This window comes from Coccinella septempunctata, chromosome 1 (assembly GCF_907165205.1).
Source record: "Coccinella septempunctata chromosome 1, icCocSept1.1, whole genome shotgun sequence".
In the NCBI taxonomy this organism is placed as follows: domain Eukaryota; kingdom Metazoa; phylum Arthropoda; class Insecta; order Coleoptera; family Coccinellidae; genus Coccinella; species Coccinella septempunctata.
Window position 1 is genome coordinate 4,227,141 of NC_058189.1, and position 22,666 is coordinate 4,249,806.

General features: G+C 34.3%; 1 protein-coding gene across 8 annotated transcripts in view; it reads right to left on the reverse strand.

The window, feature by feature from the left end:
• The window catches only part of LOC123322654 (hemicentin-1), a 637,965-nt gene extending 615,299 nt beyond the window's left edge, over positions 1-22,666 (reverse strand). For 2 of the 8 annotated variants that reach the window (XM_044910624.1, XM_044910625.1), the window contains exons 1-2: positions 22,517-22,665; positions 19,514-19,961 (exon numbers count right to left, since the gene is read on the reverse strand). In XM_044910624.1, the coding sequence (XP_044766559.1) occupies positions 19,514-19,586 (73 nt within the window). In that variant the 5' untranslated portion in view covers positions 19,587-19,961; positions 22,517-22,665. Of the gene's footprint in view, positions 1-19,513; positions 20,070-22,516 lie in introns of all 8 variants that reach the window. The other 6 variants (XM_044910626.1, XM_044910618.1, XM_044910620.1 and 3 more) reach the window with 6 other exon arrangements.

Consider the following 22,666-nt stretch of genomic DNA (forward strand, 5'->3'; position numbering starts at 1 on the left):
ATTCTTTATTTCAGGAGAATCGGCCATTACCTCAGAAAGCGGACTTGGACCGGAATATTATCTCTTTCATTCTTTGCGCGCTGGCGAAAAGACGGTGTATTTTGACCTCAGAGTGTCTGAGATTACTCGATATTTCGGGACTAAGATGAAACGGAATACATAATCGCAGCTTTCCTCAACTTCATTCTTCGTAAAGTTTATTAGGCCAGCCAACGATCAACCAACAGAATATCAAATTAGCGGCATATTCAAAAGGAACAAGTAAGTATCTCCGATTTGGGTATTTCTTAGGTATTCTCGAAAATATAGCTCAGTAAACCCCATAGACTTGTAATAACAAGGACTCCGCATGTGAAAGAGAGGTCGATAGGTTGAATAAGATGGAGTGGAGAGTTTGTGGGCAACTGTCAAAAGGTTATAGAACACACAAGTTTATGCGAAAATTTTCTTTAATAAATTTTCAACAAGCTTCCGAGAAGACAAACAGGAATTTCATAGCATTCCTTCGAAATGAACTATGTCAAAAATATTTGAGTTTTATTCAAGAATAGATGTAATGAGAATAATAATCAACGTATGAACACCTTGTGGGCAAAGTCTGCGAAAATTGTAAAAATTTTCCATAATAAATATTCAACAAGCTTCCGAGAAGGCAAACAGGAATTCCTTAACATTCCTTCGAAATGGAAAATATAAAAAGGATGTGAGTTTCATTCAAGAATAAATATAATGTGAATAATACTCAAAGTATGAACACCTTGTGGGCAACATCTGCGTCATATTTGTTTATATCCATCATATGATTTTGACATTGCCCACACGGAATCAGTTCATCTCTTTCTTATTCGATTAGAACGCATAAGCTCTTCTCTCTTTAATGCACCCAACCTCTGGATCTACTGAAAAGTCACGTGACGTGAGTCCATGTATTATTCTATGGTAAACCCCTACAACGACCTGCTACGGATATGCGAGAATACACGAATTTGTCAAGACCTAAACAGTGTGTCCCGAAATTGATGCAACAAAATTTGGTCATAGATTCTCAAGACCAAATTACAAGACCGCCATTTTTGATTTTCGCCAGGGCCCCTCTTTTTTGAGTTACAGCCCCTGAATTTTACTCCTAAAAATAGTCTCTTCTTTTTATCTTGGTAACCGGTCATACGAGGATATAGTAGGTAGTAGCAGGATAGTTAGCCTAGCAACGAACAATAACTCATTAGGCAATCCAATCACCTGTCAAAATATTTCAATATGGCGGTTGGTTGGCAAACAACGTTTGTTTACCCTTCCTAATTTGGAACTTTTGGAAGCTTTTTCTGAATATTTGACATTGATTGGTGTTAAATATCGTTTAGTTTTTTTGAAATATATAGTGAATAGTGAGAACTAAGTTTTATTCCGAAAGAAAAATGCCTGTAACAAGTATTATGGTTAATTGTGGAAGTCGTGCAGATCGGTACCATAAGGATTTTTTCGTATACCTACTGTGACAAAATCTGTGCATTACCTATATATTAACGAAGAAGGGATATGTGGTTAGCAGCTCAAGAGAGAAGATCTAACTCACTGAGAGAACGAAATAGTGAAATTACAGTGAAAATCTTGGGTTATTTGTGACCAACGATAATCACTGGAATTTCACAAGGAATATTTTGAAACGAAAACCTTGTAAAATCACAGAAAATATAAATCACAAGTTGGTTGTGATTTCACATGAAATTTTTTCTAATGATTTTTCTAGAAACTAAACCTGTGAATACTCATTGTGAAATCACAATGGAATTTTATGGTATCAACTGTAAAATTACATTTTTTCTGTGAATTCGCAAAGGATTTTTACAGAAATAAATTGTAAAATTAAAAAATTTTGGAAAATTACAGGATTCATTGTGGAATCACCTCTTGTTCTCGCGAAAATACGTCGTGAAATTTAGCATCAATTAGACCGTAAAATACTATAATGTTGTGAATAAACAGAGCAGATTCACAGAATTTAATTGTAAATTTCAAGTATTTGTTAAAATTCCAGATTTCATTGTAGAAATACCCCACACCCTTTTAAAATTACTTCGTGAAATAACCATGAAAATTACTGGATAATTGTCTTTATTTTGTTATTCATCAAAGTAGTTGTACAGAACTAAATTTGGCACAATCACTGCCTAAAATATACATCAATATGGAAAAAAAACATTAAATTAATTGAAAATAACAACTACACCATAAAATATAGTCATCAATATGAAAAACAAAAAATTTGAAACATTATATCAGTTACAAAACAACCACAACATGAAATTAATATAATCTTCAATATAAAAAGCAATATGAAACATTACATCAAACAAAAACAACAACCACAAATATCATCCAATATGATTAAACATTTTTTTCAAAATATAAAAAAAAATCAACATAATTGTGAAGCATTCAACTGTGAAATATCAGCCTCTGAAAATATTGATATGAGTGTGCGCTTATTTAGCGGTTCATATCATAAGAGTATAAACTTAAAATTCAAAAACAAAGTATACCTAGTCTTTTTCCAACAAAAAAGACACAATCTTCTGGAATAGATAAATTTATGAATTTGTTTTCTATAAAACTTGCTTTTGTCGTGCTTGACTTACTTCCAGAATCCGGATGAATGTTGAAATGCATCCTTCGGAACATCTCCATAGATTAAATTGAGGGCCTCCCTGAATACATAGGTTGTAAACATATATCGTTTTTCCATAAAGAATTCGTATCGGTGGTTTATTCCTGAAAAAAAAAATTAAATAAGTAGGAATCCAATGGGCAATATTTCGATACAGAATAAATGAATAATAAGTTGTATGCATGCGGTGTTCAATTTTTTTCATTAGTATCTGCCAAAGGAAAACCACAAATCGAAAAAATAAACATCGCTTTCAAAAAATTATAACTATCTACTTACCAGTATTCCAGTATGTATTACTTTTGTCACACACTTGAAACCTTGAAGGAACTTGGAAGGCAGAAATACTTGGAACTTGAAAGAACTAAATCATATTAAACAAAAAACTGAACCATGTATAACTCTTCGCACTTCAGAGTTCTTGAAGACACAGTGGATCATTCCAGAATGAATTGGGTTATGGGGTAAGTTAGTGAGTATCTACGATAGGATATGGGATTGGGCAACGAGCAGGTGCCAGTTGCAGGAAAGGTTTTGATTGGCCACAGAATGAATCTGGAAGCAGATAAAAGTTGTGATTTTACAATTGCATTATGAAATTCCATTGAAGCTGTGAATTCGGATCCAGCCGAGCGACGTCACGTACCGCATAGGTGGAAAATGACTTGATATTTGCAATCATATTGTAATATTACGCTCAAGCTATGAATGTGTTTAACACATTTTTAAAATAGATATTTTACAAGAATACCCAGACTTACGAGTTTTGTCAGCAGTACTCAAAATATTTTCTGACCAAGTGACAGAATTTGTTATTCGATTATGGTTGAGGAGGAATGCAGGAACCTAACCTAACCTAACCTAACCTATATTCTCCTATATGAATTATACAAAGAAAGAATAAGATATATTTTATTTATATCTTCAGAAATGTATTCATATAAAGAACAAGTCGAGAAAAAAATTTCTACAAAAAACGTCATTGTGGACTGTCTCAATGCGATGAATAAATTAGACAAAAAGTCATCTGTATGGACTCTATGTTGTACTGATGGATCAAAATTAGAAAGAGGTACAGGTATTGGGGTGTGTGGACACAGATCAATATAAGGCAGCAGTCCAAAATGAGGAGGGGAGGAAGCATTAAAAAAAATCCTGTACACACACTCCTAGACATGCACAGAATAGTTATAACAACAAAAAAATTCTTTCCTTTACCGATCTACACCGGAAAGCTCCTGGAGCTGCCATTAGATGAGCTTCTGAAAAGTCAGCTTCAGATGAGACTCTTCGTGGATCGGAAAAAGAACAGCACAATTTTGGCCTTCGTAAGATCATCAGTTGTTTATTAAATTTCAAGCGGCATCTTTGGAACGCTCTAATGGAAACCGATTGATCTTTTTTTTTATTCTGTTTCCATATTCGAGAGAAATATTTTGACCATAATAAATTTCAAAAATTTCGCGTAAGATTTTTCTCTTGCTGTAGACATGTAAATAAAAAGTGTTCTATCCTTGAAGGAAATTGTGCCGCGATATCATGTTGTACAATTATATTTTTTCGTGGTAATTTCACAACCGCCGTAATAACACATTGTATAAGCACATTTGTGAAGGAATTTTAAAATTAAAAGGGTTCTGCATTGTAATTCTACAACACAACATTTTTTTCTTCGCAAATTCACAATAAAAATTCTCGAATCACAATAACTTTGTGAAATGACGTTGTGAAATCACATTTTCATGTGATAATTCACAAAATTATTGTGATTAAAAAAAAATTTTGATCACAATAATGTTGTGAAATTACCGTTTCATGTTGAAATTCGCAAATTTATTGTAATATTGCATTGCAGTTGTAATTATTCAGGTGAATATTACAACCCTTGTGATATCACAGAGAATTAACACATATTTTCTGTAAATTTCATATTCACTGTAAATATACATGATAGTTTTACATTTTTCATGAAATTTCGCAACACCCTTGTAGAAACATCCAGATATTAGTTGTGAAAAAAATAATCCAACCGTGTAACTGTAACCTGTCCAGCTAATATGTGGGTAATTTCACATTGTAACCTCAAGATTTTTCTCAGTGTGAATCAATTATTAGGAACCAAGGAGTATGTAGCAGACATTTCATAATGGGTAGGTACCTAAGAAGAATATCTATGTGTCTGTATTCATATACCTATAAGTGAAACTGAATATACAGTAATTTCTTTCGAATACGTTTTTATAAAGGTATAACTTACTAAAAATATGTAAAATTTCCTATTCATTTTTTAGTTTAAGGAGGGAAGTGATCTGGGTGATACAGAGCAAGCAGGGCAATGCAGATTGAGAGGCTGTGCTAAACAAACAGACCTAACAATGACCATGTTAAGTACACAAGTTGAGCAACTCAACTTTGCCACCAGAAAAATAGAAGACTCAGAAAAGAAAGTTGAAAACACTTCTCGGTGACTAATGGACAATATCAATAATGTATTTTTGTGGAAGTATTATTGTGGGTTCGATCATAAATTCATCAAAGCAGCTATTTTTCCAGAAATAGAACCTCACATTTCATCAACATCAACAACAGAACTGAGTCCTATCAATCAAATGTTACTCACATTAGTGAAATTGACGTATGTTTGAATAATAGAAATATTTGAGAGGAAACTCAATTGTGTTGATCTGCATTTATTTACTATACTAAAAACATAAACATAGATACATAAGTTTTATTGTACTTCAGTAATTAATGAATACAGTGCAAACAAGTTTGCATGATTTATTTCCATTAATCAAATCGAACTATACTTGCACCAAAATGGTAACATTCAATGAAGAAATTATAGAGAATAATATTTTGATTATTTGACAAAAGGTCCTACATAATGAAAAGGATCCACACAGGTTTTGTAAAAAAAACAGCGAAGAGAATTAGGTGAAAAACACCAATGATGTTATGCTCTGAACATTTTCTAAATTATATATTGAATTAATAAGAACGTGACCTTAGTGTATACACATTATCTATAATGATATTCACCATTTTTTTAAGAAATTTAAGTGAAACACAAATCTCTGTTTGCCAACCAGGCGCCATATTTGACAGTTGAAAGTCACGTGGTCTGGATTCCCTAATTAGAAGTGTTAACGTGAAGTTTGAGGTCAAAAAAGTAAACCAGAGTTACGCAATAAATTGAAAGATTGAAGATGTCCACCGAAATTGTGAAAATCAAAAAATTGGAGTATCGAGCCATCATCAAGTACCTGTATTTAAAAGGGTTAATAAGAGGTAAGCAGATTTACGAAGATATGCTTAATACCCTTGGTGATCAATATCCTTTGATCACCGTGAAAAATAGGACTACAAACTTCAAAAGAGGTAAATTCCCCATTGAATATGATTACCGATCGGGAAGGCCCGTTTCTGTGTCAGTTCCCGAAAATATCGATGCAGTTCATGACATGATTTTATCAGACCGTTGAATTGGGCTAAAACGGATATATCTGAAGCACTGAATATTTCATACGAACGCGTTCATCATATAGTTCACGTAAATTTGGACATGAGAGAAATTGCTGCAAAATAAATGCCCAAATGTTTGAATGTTGACCAGAAACATGAAGGGTAAAGCATCTCGTTTGATCTGTGCTCGATTTGAAAACGATGTAGACTTCTGAAACCGAATTGTTACCATAGTAACAATTCTATAGATGAGACTTGGGTACATTTCGTAGATCCAGAAACAAAGCTACAATCGATGGAATGGCGACACTCTGGTTCTCCAACACCTAAGAAGTTTCGTGACCAAAAATCAGCTGGAAAAGTTCTTGCTTCAGTTTTCTGGGATCGCCATGGGGTAATCATGATTGATTTTTTGGATAAGGGTGGAACAATAACCGGAGATTTCTATTCGACATTACTGACCACTCTACAGGAAAAAATTAAAGAGAAAAGACGCGAAAAGCTATCCAAAGATGTTTTGTTTTTGCAGGACAACCCCCTGCACACAAATCTCTTGTTGCCATGCAAAAAATTCGTGATTTAGGGTTTGAATTACTAGAACACTCCCTTAATTCACCATATTTGGCTCCATCCGACTATCATCTCTTTCCTCAACTGAAAAAAAGTTTAAAAGGTCGTAAATTAAAATAATAATGAAAGCTATGGAGGTCTGGTTTGCGGAGCAAGAAGAAACATTTTTTTTTGAAAGGTCTAGAGACGTTGCAGGTTCGCTGCAATAAATGTATCCAATTAAGAGGAGAATAAGTTGATTAATAAAATATTTTGAGATTGAAATTTTGTTTGGTTCTATAGTAGGCTAAGAATTTTTCAATATATCCTCGTACATAATAAATCTGAATTTCGAGCTGAATTTGGTAGGTACACATGAATTTTATGATATATGTGAAATCTCATAGTGCTACCTTTTTCTGCGATGGACACTTTCTACAATGTCTTTAGACCATCAAATCAAGCAATTTGGGATACCCTGTAAACAAATTAATGAGAGCTCAGCATTTATTTTCCAGGTATTCTTTCGAAATGTCTGGAAACATTTTACATACACCGTCGATTCACTTTTAAGTCATGAATTTTCGTTTGAAATTTTCTGAGGCACTCTTAATTGTTTTGACGTTGAGTAATTACGGAAAAAGCTGTAACCCCAACGGGATCGACCTCCCCATATAACTTGAACCATTAACTTGTGCAGTAACTGGAGTTCTCTTCAAATCTCTACCCATCGACTCTAATTTAAACTTCGAATGCAGTCAAACCTCCCCCTATTCGACTTATATGCAGATGCAGGGTATTACAAATAATAATACCATTTGTTATTTCGAGTGAATCTTGAAGAGTTCATTAAGGGTTGGGGTAGATAGACCCCCAGACGAGATCCAAAAGGAAATCCGTAATCTAATGCTATAAAATAGAAATAATGAGAACTTATTCGTCGGATTGCTAAGGCAGCAACAACGGAAAAACTACTTCTGCACAGACAGCCTGTCATTAACGATATTTTTCGTTAATGATAATTATTTCGTTATGCAGTTTATTTTTGGACGCGGAGAAATATAACAAGGATCATTATTCTGTTTCGTTCAGATGAAAAATGCCGACAGTGGAGAAGAGATTCGAGATCGTACACTGAAGCATCATTACGAAACTAGTGAAATTAAGACTTGATGGGTTCGCACCTTTGATGTCGTCGTTTTCAAATGGAAGTTGGAATATTTAGCAAATTATTTTTTCCGCTATTTCCAGGGTATCTCGTCACCATCCTTGGGATGTCTTTGAAGTTTTAAACCAAGCTCTCTACTCACGTGCTATAAGGAGGTGTTGAAAAGAAACATGTGGAATTATGAGAATGGTGAGTACTCTGCAGGTTTCCCCACCTTACAAGCTAGAACTCAATTACATTTCTCCCTTATGAATTCACACATGGCTTTTTATGAAATTTGTATATATAATTACAGATGTACGCTGCCCACCTATTAATTGCTCCCAGAGCAAAGGTGCCATTGCAAGTGTTTGTCAGAATACCATACCTAATTGAAAATATACTGAGTTGAGCCAAAAATAATTCCCTATTTCATTAACAGGTACCAGTTTCAAAATTGACAGAAGCATAATATTCCCAATTTTGAAAGATTTATCGGGAACAATTAATAAGAAAAACGATTACTTTTTGGCATCCTACTCATGAAATTTGAGAACGTATTCTAATTATTTTATCTGTTAATTTAATTTGAAAGTGCAATTTCTATACAGGCTTTTCTCAAAAGTGAGGCTTTTTCTGACAGAAGGTAGAACTCACCAAAATAGGTCGTTTAACCAAAAATTGTTCATATTAAATATCCTAGATGGTTAAGATACAACCCCTAGAAGTTCGACAAAACTTAATTGAATTTCAAGTACGGGACTGTGGAAGGTGATTCCGGCATCGCAAAAACGAAACAAAACATAAATATATGGCTGGACAATGAATGGTTCAGTACCAAGTTCATCGGATTAGATGCATCAGGTCACTTTTGAGAGAATCATTATTTTTGTATCGTGCAATTTAGGGTGAAAATAAAATGTAGAAAATCGAGGCAGTTTCTGGAAAGTGCTTATGTTAGTTATGTTGAAAAAATGCTACGATGTTTCCCCATTTTATCCCATTTTTACGACAATTGTTGGAATGTTCGAACAAGAAGATTGTGATGCCCATTGTGGAAAAATTCGTGAATAATTTAAAGGAATTTTGATGGTGAGATTTTGAAGTATTATTCTATTTTTTACACTTGTGTCCCTAGTCTCTTCTGTCAGTTGGTATCGAAATGAGCCATTTCATAAATTCGTGTAAGTTACTAAAAAATAATGAGAACAATTCGGCAACCCTTACCACGTAAATATTGAACGAGCCAATAACCTAAATGAAACCACATGGTCGAATCAGGAGATAAGTTTTTTCGCACTGCTTTGCGATAATTCAGCTAACAAACGGTCTAGGGTAGTATAAGGATCTATTTCAGTAATCATTTAAATTTTTTTTTTTTTCAACTTTGTCATTTTGAGAGTTTTTTATTGGTGATTTCTGGTGAAACGCTTCATTTTGACCAGTTTTACCTTCTGTTGAAAAAAAAGCCTCACCTTCAAATACACCCTGTATAAACAGTGGATTTCAAAATGTGGAACTGGTAAAAATTCAAACCATATTATAATAGAAACTTAGGATTGCCGAATTTTACTCATTATTCAATAATTCGAACGGTTATATGAAATAGCTCATTTCGATATCAACTGACCGAAAAATACTTAGGAGCAAGTCTGAAAAAAAATATTAGTTCAAAATCTCACCATTAAAATTCATCTAAATTATTCACAAACTTTTTCATAATGGTCATCACAATCTTGTTCTTGTACGAACTCTCCAACAATCGTCGTAAAAATAGGATGAAATAGGGTAATAACAACAATAATATCACTTCGTTAACATAAACACTTTCAATAAACTGTCTCAATTTTGTACACGTTTTTCACCCTACATCCAACGATACAACAGATTGAAGTATCCTGTACTGAACCATTCATTGTCCAGCCATATTTTTGTGGCACCTTCCAGAGTACCATACTTAAAATTTAATGAGATTTCTTCGAACCTCAGCCATCTCGAATATTTTATATAGACAATTTTTGTGAAATGACTAATTTGTATGACTTCCACCTTCCGTAAAAAAAAGGATAATGGATTGTTATATATGTCTTCATACGTATTTTACTATTGAATTTGTCGATATTATGTTTATATTAGGGTCCAGAGTTTGATACTTGGATCTGTAACTTTTGTTGCGAGTGAATTGAGCAATTTCTTTCATTTACTACAATTTTTAATTTGGGTTTATCTGATCCCATAGACTATTTTTGTTTTTTGAATTGATGTGGCCGATACTTGATGGGAATCCATAATTGAACCTGAAACAAATTATACGATTTTCACAAAATGCGTTTACCTTCACCCACGTGAAGGTGCTATTGTGATAGCGAAACACGATTTAAAAAAACTCATTTTGTGCAGATCGTATAATCTGTTTCGAATTCTAGATGGATCATAAATTTTTTTCTCATTTAGGATTTCATATAATTGTACTTGTTGAACTCAAATGGAACGAGCGATCTGTTGTACTCTGATTTAATTGTGGTTCAATTAATTGTAGGAAAACTTATTCCGTTCGTTTATTTTCTGGACAGACATCTACTTTATGAAATGAAGTTGAAGGAAAATGCTTTAGAGTAAAATAAACTTACAATGTTTTTTTCAAAATGCAATTCCTGGAGTTCACGTAGTGAATGGAATTCGACATTTTCATTCTGCCATCGACCCTGGTACACACTTTTTGATGCACAGGAGTTGCGATTTCAATAGAAGCACCCACATTCTGATGAAATAACAAACGAAGTATCCAACTTCGAAAAAATAATAAACCAGAACAGTGGAATGTTTTCGATACAACCACATTACGCTTTGTGTTCCGTCGGTGAATCGAAAATTTCCATCTAGCGATCATTATCTGCATATTATGAACGGATCGACAGAATACATTTTTCGGAACATTGTAACGCCCCAACAATAAAGCGGATCCGCTAGGGTTGGGTATTCACTATCATTACGTAAAGCCTTTGAGCTCAACTGGGGTGCGAAAATTCCGAATTCGCTCACATCGACTGCGACATTTCAATGTGTTCCATTAGTTGAAAAAATTTGGTATTTTTTATTATACATCCACTCATTACTGGGCATCACACTCTGAAGTCCTGATTGGAATTTTTCAGCAACAACGATACGGTTTTGTTTCGAGGTTTGTTTCACAAATTAACAACACTGCGATTAATTTTATCTAAAATATAAAAAAAAGCATTTGGAATACCTTTACACAGAATATCACAGTGATATATCACCACTTTAATATTTTAATAAATCATCTACATGTACAGTGCATCCCATTTTGGGTGAGACAGCCAGGTTTCTCGCTTGCTATTTAAGATAGAGCCTTGCGGTTTTCACGTTCCTGTCCTACTTTTTTGTGAAACTCAAGCTGGCCTAATCAGATTTTGCATAACTGTTTCCGTTTATGAGATACAGGGCGATTGTGGAAATTGATACTTTTCGGACCCTTCCTTTATCTCCAAAGTTATTAGAAATAACGCTGAGCTAAAAACTACTTCTGAAACAGAATTCTGCGTAGAATCCAGAGGCGTACTCAATATTTTTTTCGAAGTATGATTTTGAAGATACGACGCAAACCTATTTTTTTTCAATGGAACGTATTTTATTACTTCGTTGAATTCGTTATTGCTGCCAAAAGCATAGAAGTACGAAGGCGTAGAAGGGCCACATAATATTTTAAAAATATTTTTCCTTAAATTTCGACTTTGAAGTCGGAATTTAGTTAAATTCCGAGTTCAAAGTCGGAATTTAACAAAATTCCGAGTTCAAAGTCGGAATTTAACTAAATTCCGAGTTCAAAGTCGGAATTTAACTAAATTCCGAGTTCAAAGTCGGAATTTTATTTACTTCGGAACCGATACAGGCTAGATGCACAGGGTGTTGTTCTATGACGATTATTTCTCCATATATACAGAGGGGAGGGTGGCCTGGGAGCTCAATGTTATTTTATGCTTACTATTACAAACCTTACCTCTACCTGTCTACGACCATAATTTCATAATTATTCAAAAACATGGAACTAATGACAATTATCTCCAATAAAACACATCAAGTTTCTCACCGTTGTAATGACCTCTTCATGTAAGAAACATCAAAGCACACCGGGTGTACCTTGGGGTGTACTGATTTCTTGTCCATTGAGATAGCCTCACGAGTAAATAATAGAAGGAAATTTTTTCATAAAATATCCGGAATATACCTAAAGAACAGTTATGTCTAAAAAAATATTCACGTCATGTCATGTCTGTAAAAGGTTGTCATATCATTGTTATGATCTCTCATAAAAGAAAACTCAAATAATAATGTACACCCTGTGTACATAATTATTCATTCATTCATTAAATGTGGAAACACCTTGTATTATATGAATTTGAATATTTGTAGAAAAGCAAACTGTAATACAGGAACAAATCTACGTCGTCGTAGAACACCCTGTAGAAGTTCGGAACTGAATAAAATTCCGAGTTTGAAGTCGGAATTTAGTAAATTCCGACTTTGAACTCGGAAATTAGTAAATTCCGACTTTGAACTCGGAATTTTGTTAAATTCCGACTTTGAACTCGGAATTTTGTTAAATTCCGACTTTGAACTCGGAATTTAACTAAATTTCGACTTCAAAGTCGGAATTTAAGGAAAAATATTTTTAAAATATTATGTGGCCCTTCTACGCCTTCGTATAGAAGCCATAATATCAACAAGGATGTTTTCCTTATTTTGACATATAAAGTCATTGGCGTTTTGAACCGTTTTACTTTTCGCAACCAGTGAAAGTAAAGTAAAATATTTCGCAACTGATGATGAAGCGATACTTGCTTTCATAGTTACGAAGTGAAAAATTCAATAATTTCTGTCGCTGGACGATTTTAAAGGAGTCTCAGAGAGAAGCTTTTGAAGACGTTTTTGGTACTTTTAACCCTCTAATACCCAATTCCGCCTTGAGACTGCTTGCACTCCAAGTGAGATGCAACGTACCTACATTTTCAAGAAGACTGTTCAGGATTTTCAAATTATTTTCTCATCAGAAAGCATTATCTGCTTCAAAAATAACTTTCCTTGCACAAAAACTATATTGGGTTAGGTTTTCACATAAGAATTTCAAATACACTGCGCAAAAAAATTAACGCACATTATGGAAATTTCAAATTTATTCTACAACTGAAGGTGTTCTCAATGATAATTATTTTTATCAGAATTATGCATGCATATGTTATCCACTTTCAACGGTTTTCTTCAATACAGATGTTTTTTCCCAGCAGGAATAAAAAAGATGATATTATCAGAGTTTAAATGTATTGGCTTCATTCTAAAATCAGTTGTTCTCGATCAATTCTAGTGATCAATAGTTTTTCTTTCGTTTGATTTTCTACACTCGATCGCTATGCAACGCGAAACACGCAATTTGACCCAAGAGGAATGTGCCCAAGCGGTAGTTTTGCGAGAAGAATGGTGGACATACACAAGAATTGCAGAAAGGTTTGGAGTTTCCCATACAAGTGTGTCCAGAATGTTGCAGCGATTCAGGGAGACAGGTATGAATGTCCGAAGACCAGGAAAGGGTATAACACGGGTAACAACTGCCATTCAAGAACGTTACTTGAGAGTTTCTTCGTTGAGACAACGGTTTGCAACCGCTCGCCTCCTTCAAATTCAGCTTGAGCAAACTCATGAGGTGCAAATTAGCACTCAGACAATAAGAAATCGCCTCAGAATATATGATTTAAGGCCTCGTGTCGCGGCAAGAGGCCCAGCTCTTACCCCAGCCCATAGAAGGGCGCGTTTGGATTTTGCGAGAGAGCATATCCATTGGGAAGAGGCCGATTGGGAAAGAGTTCTCTTCACAGATGAGTCTAGATTCTGCCTCTACCATTGTGATCGACGTTCCCTTGTATACAGACGTCCACATGAAAGATATGCTCAGTGCAATTTCCTTAATACTACTGATTTCGGGGGAGGATCGATTATGGTATGGGGTGGAATATCTTTGACTGCTCGCACAGACCTAGTGGTCGTTGATAATGGAGCTATGAATGCTGATAAGTATATAATGAACATTCTTGAAGAGCATGTAGTGCCATTTGCCCCATACATTGGTGAAAATTTCATTTTTATGGACGATAATGCCAGACCCGAGGCCAGACCCCATTGTGCGGGCATCGTTCAGGAGTACCTTGATGAGGTAGAAGTCTCTCGAATGGAATGGCCAGCAAGAAGTCCAGATCTCAATCCGATTGAGCAGGTTTGGGACAACCTCAATAGAAGGCTGAGAAGTTCAGAAAATCATCCAGCTACTCTTAATGACTTAGAAATCCAACTCGGAGAAATCTGGGAAGGATTAGATCAGAACATTTTAAGATCACTCATTTTGAGTATGAACCGTCGTTGCCGAGCTGTAATTAACGCAAGGGGTGGAAATACCAAGTATTAAATCACTTATCAGCATTTCAGTATTTTGAAAATTGTTCATTTCTCTTATTTCACATAAGATTCGGTGAAATCCTGAATTTTTCTCCCATTTGATGTGTCTTGTTTCGTTCAAAACCTTCCCGAGAGAACATAAAAAATAAGTTATAAAGTCAATGTAGAGTTAACTTTCATTAAAATTGAGATTTTCAGAATGTGCGTTAATTTTTTTGCGCAGTGTATAAAGGTATTGAATTCCATGATGAAATGATCAAAAAACTCTTCTCATTCCAAGTTCATAATGGCCACAAAAAAGTAATCAGATCGAACAAACAATACCAGAACTACACCCCATTATTCAAGAATTCTCACACAAACATAAAAGCCCCATTCTGGAGGCTCTCATTCGTAACCAATCGAATCGGTCAAAACCGAGCACGTTCGGCCATGGAAAGATTCTCTTCGGTGGTTTCACGGTTCGCAAAACAAATCGGTTTTAATGGACAGTTAATGGTAATTGATTGTCCTAATCGTTGCTGCAATAACTGAATCATTGCCCTGATGATTCGGTATCAAATTCGCTGATCTATCGGTTGAAAGATTTCCGATTGGAAATCACGAACGTCATTTCGTGAATTAGGAGTAGAAGTACAAATTGGCCGTAAGACCCTTTGGATATCCACTTAGAGCTCAGACATACTCACAATCTATTCGAACGTCGCAATCGTCATAAATCGAAATCGATGGAATTATTCTAGTGCCTTTTCATGAATGAAATACATAATATTATTTTCAACGTACATAGTGGCAAAATTCGTTGTCTACTGAGGTAATCTCGAGAACTATAGCAGCTAGAAGAAAACTGATAACACATTCTCGAGCATTTTTTCTTGACTAATTCAAAACTGAAAACAAATTTAGCCTAACGTTCATAGATGTTGAGTTATGAACGAAAATTGAGAAATTGTCATTTTCAATGAAGCTTAATATCTCGCATATTTGTATTCGAAATCCGTTGTTACATTTTACAGGCACTTTTCATGAGGAATTCGAATATCATATTATTAAAGTTTTTGATACAGTCATTTTCGAGAAAAAGTTCTGCGAAACTAAAGAGAAAATTTGGAATATAAGTTTTTGACTGTTGAAAAATATCATTTCGAGAGAAAAAATAAAAGATATATCAGTTCTGATGAGGGTTCTGAGTAGCGCTAGGCAAGTTGTACAAAATATGTCAAGTGACTTTTATCAAAGAAATGAAACTTTTCAATTTATCAGAAATAATAAGGTCACAAATTTGAAATCCAATTTTTCCGAGAATATTTCCTAACTTGATCTCGGAAGCATAGAAATACCAAACGGAAGAGTTCTGAGTAGGCTCGATGAGTTATACAAAAAATGTCATGAGAATTCAATTTTTCAGCTATAAAAAATCAAAATTTCGGAAAAAAAAATTCATATGGTGGTAAAAATTAACTTCAGAAGAGTTCTGATGAGAGTTCTAAGTAGCGTTTTTTGAGTTCTACAAAATATGTCAAGAAAGTTTTATCGAGGGTCAAAATTTTCAATTTATCATTTTGGAAAAAACGACGCCGCGTGAAGTTTTTCATCAGGAATTCCAGAACTCTTTCTAATCTACCCAGGAAAATAGTGTTTTTCAAAAGAGTCGGCGCCAACTTCACATGAGTATGAAGTCGAGATTTAACCAAACATTCGGGAAGTTGGATATGTAATTGACCTGTTTCAGAATTATCTTGGAATTCAATGGATGCAAAGAAAATAACCTTGCAGTGAACCTTTGAACTGGTTCTAAAATACAATAGCCTGTAGATTTCATAATGGCAACAGGAGCATGAAGTTGGTTCTCATCACATCGAACACTGTGAGAAAGAGCCGAACTTATACAGGCTGTTCACCGCCTTGGCCTATAGGACGTTTATAGGAAACTAATCACGACACTGTGCTGAAAATTCTCATGTTGGGGTTTTCGATAATATTTTCAGACCTCTACAATTTCCGGTTGTACTGGAAACAGCCTAATAATTTCTCATTCCATATGGCACAACCAGTATATCTTCGCATCGTTGGATAGCTGATTTGATGGCAATTTCAACAATATTTAATACCTTGAGTGAAAACTCAACAGTTTATGGATTATAGAGGTTCTTATAAATAAATCTTGAGGAGGTGACACTTTTTTGTACATTTCTGCTGGAAAGGTTTCGTTCAGAAATTTTTTCACCATTTTTTGTCATAGGCCAGTGCCTAGAAACTGAATATACCACGTCAACAACGCTCCACAACTAGAGATTTGACTTTGAATTGAACATTTCGAGGGGATTTCAATGGTTAGTCATTATGTTTGTGATTTCAAAGAAAATAAATACATAATTTCGATCGGAAGACATGTATACCACCAGCAATAGTAATTTAATCCATCAGATTTCTCTGAATCAATATCAAACGAAAACTGCCGGTATGATTGAATGGAATAAAAAGAAAAACTAAGCGTTCATCCAATTTTGTATTTGTTTCAGCTTAAATGAAACAAAAGCTCACAAAGAACAATCCAATTTCGAATTGATTCAGGAATTCAAAGCTCACAAATTAGAGCGATGCAAAATTAATTAAATGTACTCTAAGTACCTTCATAAACTTCGGTTGGTATTCTAAAGACTGAGATCCTTTGAGTGCCATCAAAAACACAACGAAGCGAAATAATAAACCTTGAGCGTTCAATACGAAAATTGAAATTTCTATTAGATATTTCATTAAGTCAATCCTCAATTGTTAATCTCAATTTTTTGAATAGTTGAGCCGTGTAACGAACATTCCTCACAATTGGTCGATAACTGAGCAAGTTATGAAACTTCACTGAAACCTGTTTCTTATGTCAAAGGATTATTAGGATGATAATAATTATTATCATCCTTATAATCATTATAATGGTATATATTTGGGAATTGTCTATTAAAAAACAAATGTAATAAACGAGCGCCAAGAATTTTTTGACCCACATGGATCAAGGATTCAATTTGCGATCTTCATGGTGTATGTAGATACAGGGTGTATTTGAAGGTGAGGCTTCAACACAAGGTAGAACTGGTCAAAATGAAGCGTTCCGACAAAAATCACCTATACAAATCTTTTGAAAATAACAAAGTTGAAAAAACTTCGAAAATGATTACTGAAATAGATCCTAATACGATCCTAGACCGTTTCTTAGCTGAAATATCGCGAAACAGTGGAAACAAAAACTTATCTCCTGATTCGACCATGTGGTTTTGTTTAGGATATTGGCTCGTTCGATATTCACGTGGTAATAAAAATGGAAACTTAGGACTGTCGAATTTTTCTCATTATTTTTCAGTAACTTACACGATTTTATGAAATGGCTCATTTCGATACCAACTGACTGAAGAGACTTAGGACACAAGTGTAAAAACTAGAATAATACTTCAACATCTCACCAATAAAATTCGTCTAAATTATTCACGAATTTTTTCACAATGGGCATCACAATCTTCTTGTTCGAACATTCCAACAATCGTCGTAAAAATGGAATGAAATGGGGAAATATCATAGCACTTTTTCAACATAACCAACATAAGCATTTTCAAGAAACTACCTCGATTTTCTACATTTTTTTTTCACCCTAAACGGCACGGTACAACAATTATGATTCTCTCAAAAGTGACCTGATGCATCTAATCCGATGAACTTGGTACTGAACCATTCATTGTCCATATGTTTATGTTTTGTTTCGTTTTTGCGATGCCGGAGTCACCTTCCACAGTCCCGTACTTGAAATTCAATGAAATTTTGTCGAACTTCTAGGGGTTGTACCTCATCCATCTTGGATATTTTATATAGACAATTTTTAGTTAAACGACTTATTTTGATGAGTTGTATCTTCTGTCAAAAAAAGCCTCACCTTTGAAAACACCCTGTATACATCTACAGAGAAAAATGAATACATTTCGATCAGTTTTCATTACAAATGTATAGGCATCAACCAGAATATCCCAAAGGAGAATACGCAATATAATATACTATGCTCAACAATTGAAGTTGATAATTTGGGTGCATGTAATATATAAATGGAAATAGTGTAGTGTTCTTACTCTATTCGGCATTTGTTTCAATGAGGTTATCAATGAAATTTTGAAGATTATTTTGCCGAATGTCTGTCGAAGCTTTGGCCAGCATGAGGGCGAGCAGTTGTTATGTCTGCGGTGGGTCAGGTAAGCGGTGTAATTGCTGTGACATTGCAGACCAGACATGTTCAATATAATTTTGGTCTGAAGACAACAATTCGGTTAATGCCATGCATTTGTTGAAAATAATAGGTTCTACAATAAAAAATCAGGATACCTTGCCTCCTCAAACGCACATGTGTTGCTGGCATCATGAAATGTTCATCATATCTACATCATAAAATTGTAAAAATTGTAGTTTTTAGATTTTTTTTATTAGGTAATACTTAAACCTCGACTTAAACTGAAGGTTCTGGATCTGGATATTAAATCAATTTGAACATTATATTGCGTGAGACATTGAGAACTTAATATACTTATGTATTCTTCTCGAGATCCGTTTATAGGTTTTGAATTACTGTGGAAAGACGGAGAATTATGACGTGTTAAAGCTCATTTCGATGGGAATATTATTGAATATTCATTTCATTGTCAATCAGCCCAATCCCACGTGATAGATATACATGGGGACATTACCAACTTACCTATTTTTATGAGGGGTTTTCAGAACGAAACTTGCTAAAGCTAGTTCATTAGAAACTGAATTACGTTGTCAGATCGAAAATTGAATGTGACTTTTCAAATAAGTTTTTAATCAATTTCGCTCTGTCTAAGAAGTAAAATCGACAATTGGCGTATTCGATGATACGATAATACGCAATAAGTGGTTACCATTTCTGGAATAAAAATTTCTTAAAAAGTGCATTTGACCGTTGAGAAAAATCTTTTTCAGATTGTTCCTGAGTTTTATTGAACAAATATTGCATTTTGCCTTAACCACTTATTCAGAAATCAGGTTGGATGCATATTTCTCATGATGATTATTTTGGTAGGTACCTATATTTTCCCATGCACCTTGAGAAAACAGATGTTTCTTCAGATTAAAATTGAGGTCCAAACATCTTTGATGGTCTCTGTTCAGTTTAGTATAACCGCTTTGTTAAAAAATAATCAGAAGAACCATTACGAGACACAACTTACCTGTATAACGAACGATGAACGCAAAAAGAAAGAACGCCGAAGAAAGAAGGTGTTGCATATTTTTCCTTTCCATCTCGAATACAAACAGTTCATGTAATAACTTTTCCACTTTACCCACTTTTTACGATCCAAAGTTTCCTCCACATCCAAAAATGCTACTGTTAAGTCCAGACTGTTTTTCACATTGTTATTACGCGTTCAGGCAGCATCTAGAAGGGTGCCGTTCCAACTTTCCTTCATTCAAAACCAAAGATCTTGTAAGTTAGGCTTTATTGGACAAGTTTCTAAACAGCTAAGCTCCCGAGAAAATCACATAAAAAAAAAGAGTCCGCCACAGCTTGTGGATCTATTTTCGAACTGTTCTTATTTATAATTCCGTTAATTTTAGAATCTGAGTTGAATTCACGATTGGCGTCCTACTATTCTATAATCCTTGGTGATCTAAAACCTGGAAAATTCGGTTGTTAATGGAGCCAGAGATCGATTTTGAATGGCGGAAGTTGGTGTGAGTTGGTGCTGGTCAAACAAAACTTGAAACTCAACAGACTGAATTCAACTGAAAATGAAGTTCTCGAATAAACACAATGTTCATTACACGCGCTTTTAGCACTTGTGATCGAAAATAATGTGTTACTTTTTTGGGATATCAAAATGTTCTCATTTGGTTTGCTGAACTTTTCCTTCGTAAGACATTGAGGTTCTTATATGAAGGATTGTAATAATATTGCAATGGGAGTTAATTTCGATATTGATATTTTGTTCGAAAAACTTTTAAGTAGCAGCAGAGCGTATATCAAAGCCAATTTGAGATTTCCTTTAAAATTCGTTCCTTTCCGGTTTGCTTTCTTTATTTTAGAGACATATAAATTGAATCTTCTAGACTAATCTTTTAGAATTCATCAGCTAAGTCCGCATTGAGAAATCATAATGAAAAATTTAAAAAAAGAGTCCTGCTTCGAATTTTCGTAATTATCCCAGTAATGAATATTACTGATGCTAAATGGAATTTTTCTGTTAAACAGTAAGAGCTGCTCCACGATGTTCTGATGATTAGTACGAAGGATCAGTCACAATCTATAATAATAATACTATACTCCGTTCACTTTTATTTAAGCAGTCGGTTGGCCATGGAAATTTGACACATTTCACTCTGTATAATACTAAAATGTGGGGTTATGACGCTTGTCAAAACATTTTTGGGTTTTAAATCATCGCTATGTTATCCGTTCTACGTGAAGTTTCTGTTATTACGTCACAATGTCGAATCTCTTCAGAAAATATGTGACGAACATAATTGAAGTTTACACAAACTGATTGAAGGCATACCAAATCCAGTTAATTGCATGGAAAATACAAGATATCAGTATAATATAATAATATGCACTAGCTTGAGGAGAGTTAATGTTCGTTATCTTCTTTTGCTAAAGTTTGAATACGTTACATCAGTTGTAGATTTCGAAAAATATTAACCCGAAGATAAAATGCATATGTTGCAGTGGTTGGGAATGGGAATCTCCCGAAGGAATTAACAGGTAATTACAAGAATGTTAAATTCTTCAACAAAAATCATCTTGCATCAATATAAGTAAAAGGAATTAAAGGAAGTTTCAATCAAGATGAACTTCATATTTGAAAAAAATTTCACATGAATAAACAATTAGCAGGACAACTGGCGCGTATTTGTGGCTGTTCATCAACATTATATAAGTTCTCTATTCTCTCACATTGAATATGTTCGCTACCGTCTGACGTATTGTGCATTTTAGAATATCAGGGTATAACTATTTGAATGAGCGGATCTGAATTCTAAATAGCACTTTCTGAAAGCCTGTCTCTTTTTTCAATGACTTTCGGTATTTTTGTAATATTAATTGATATAAGTTGTGGCAACGGCGTTATGAGATTAACGACATTTCATGAGTGCCAATCTTACTCCGTTCTAGTTACAAAAACTTGAGAAAATTATTTCATGGCCAACCGACTGCTAAAATAAATGTGAATGCAGTATACTTTTGCATCATTCCATTGTGAAACAACCAGGCGTATTCACACTAAAGACTGATCAACTGGATCAACTAATGAGCGAATTCATATGTACGTACTTCAAACTATGATGGGTGAGTATCTTATCATGTAATACGCGAAAAAGTGTGTTTTTATCTCGGTTTCAATGGTTGTGACCGACAGTTAGTACTGAAAAAGCTGAACAAAAAATAATTTAATGAAACTCATGCTTTTTTGATTAACTGCAATAGTCATTTTATTGCAAATATAATATTCTAGTAGGAATTGTAATCTATGTATCCTTAATTTTTCATATGAAGAAATATTAATATTATTATAATATTATAAATTATTATTTATTAAATTATAATTTTGACGAGAATTTTGACTTCTTCGAAATTATATCCCATGATTTCTTGAGAATTCTCGAGTGTAATCGTAATCCTACAAAATCTCTGTCTTTCTTATATACTATTATTATCGTAACAAAATATAGCGAAAGAACGAAAAAATTATCTCTTTTAAGAAGCCTTCAGGAGCTTCGATTGACAAAAAAAAAGAACGAGGTACTAAAATATACTTTCTGGCATTTCCATGCAAAGCAATCCAAAAGGAACTCAAGTGTTGTTAATATTCAATTATACTTTTGTTTCGCATTCTTTTCATTTCGTTTTGCGACTATATAATAAGAAAATCCTCCGATTCATTCCTAACGCTTTTGAAAGTGAATCAAAGTGTAATTAGGCTTTCTTATTTTCAGGATCATTTAAAAAATGTAATTTGGGATGATTTCCAAAGCCTTTGACTGACAGAGACATTCCACATATTGAATCACCAAAACAAATAACACGCTATTTTCCATTCATTTAAGTGTCACAATCACCACAATTAATCATCCCTCACATTCATCCACGAGAAAACTGCGAATAAAATCAAGAAAAAAAAACGTGAAAATGATCTGAAGCACATGCGAAATTATCACATCAATAAAAAACTAACGAAACTGTGTAGAGACATGCTGATTATCTTCTAACGAGAGGCGCGTCGTTTCTCGTTGAATCCTCACGTGAGAATAGACGTCGGCGTCGGGGCGCTCAGGACCTGGAGCGTCTACGATCGGCGGAACACTGTGCGTTCCGTCGCGCTACC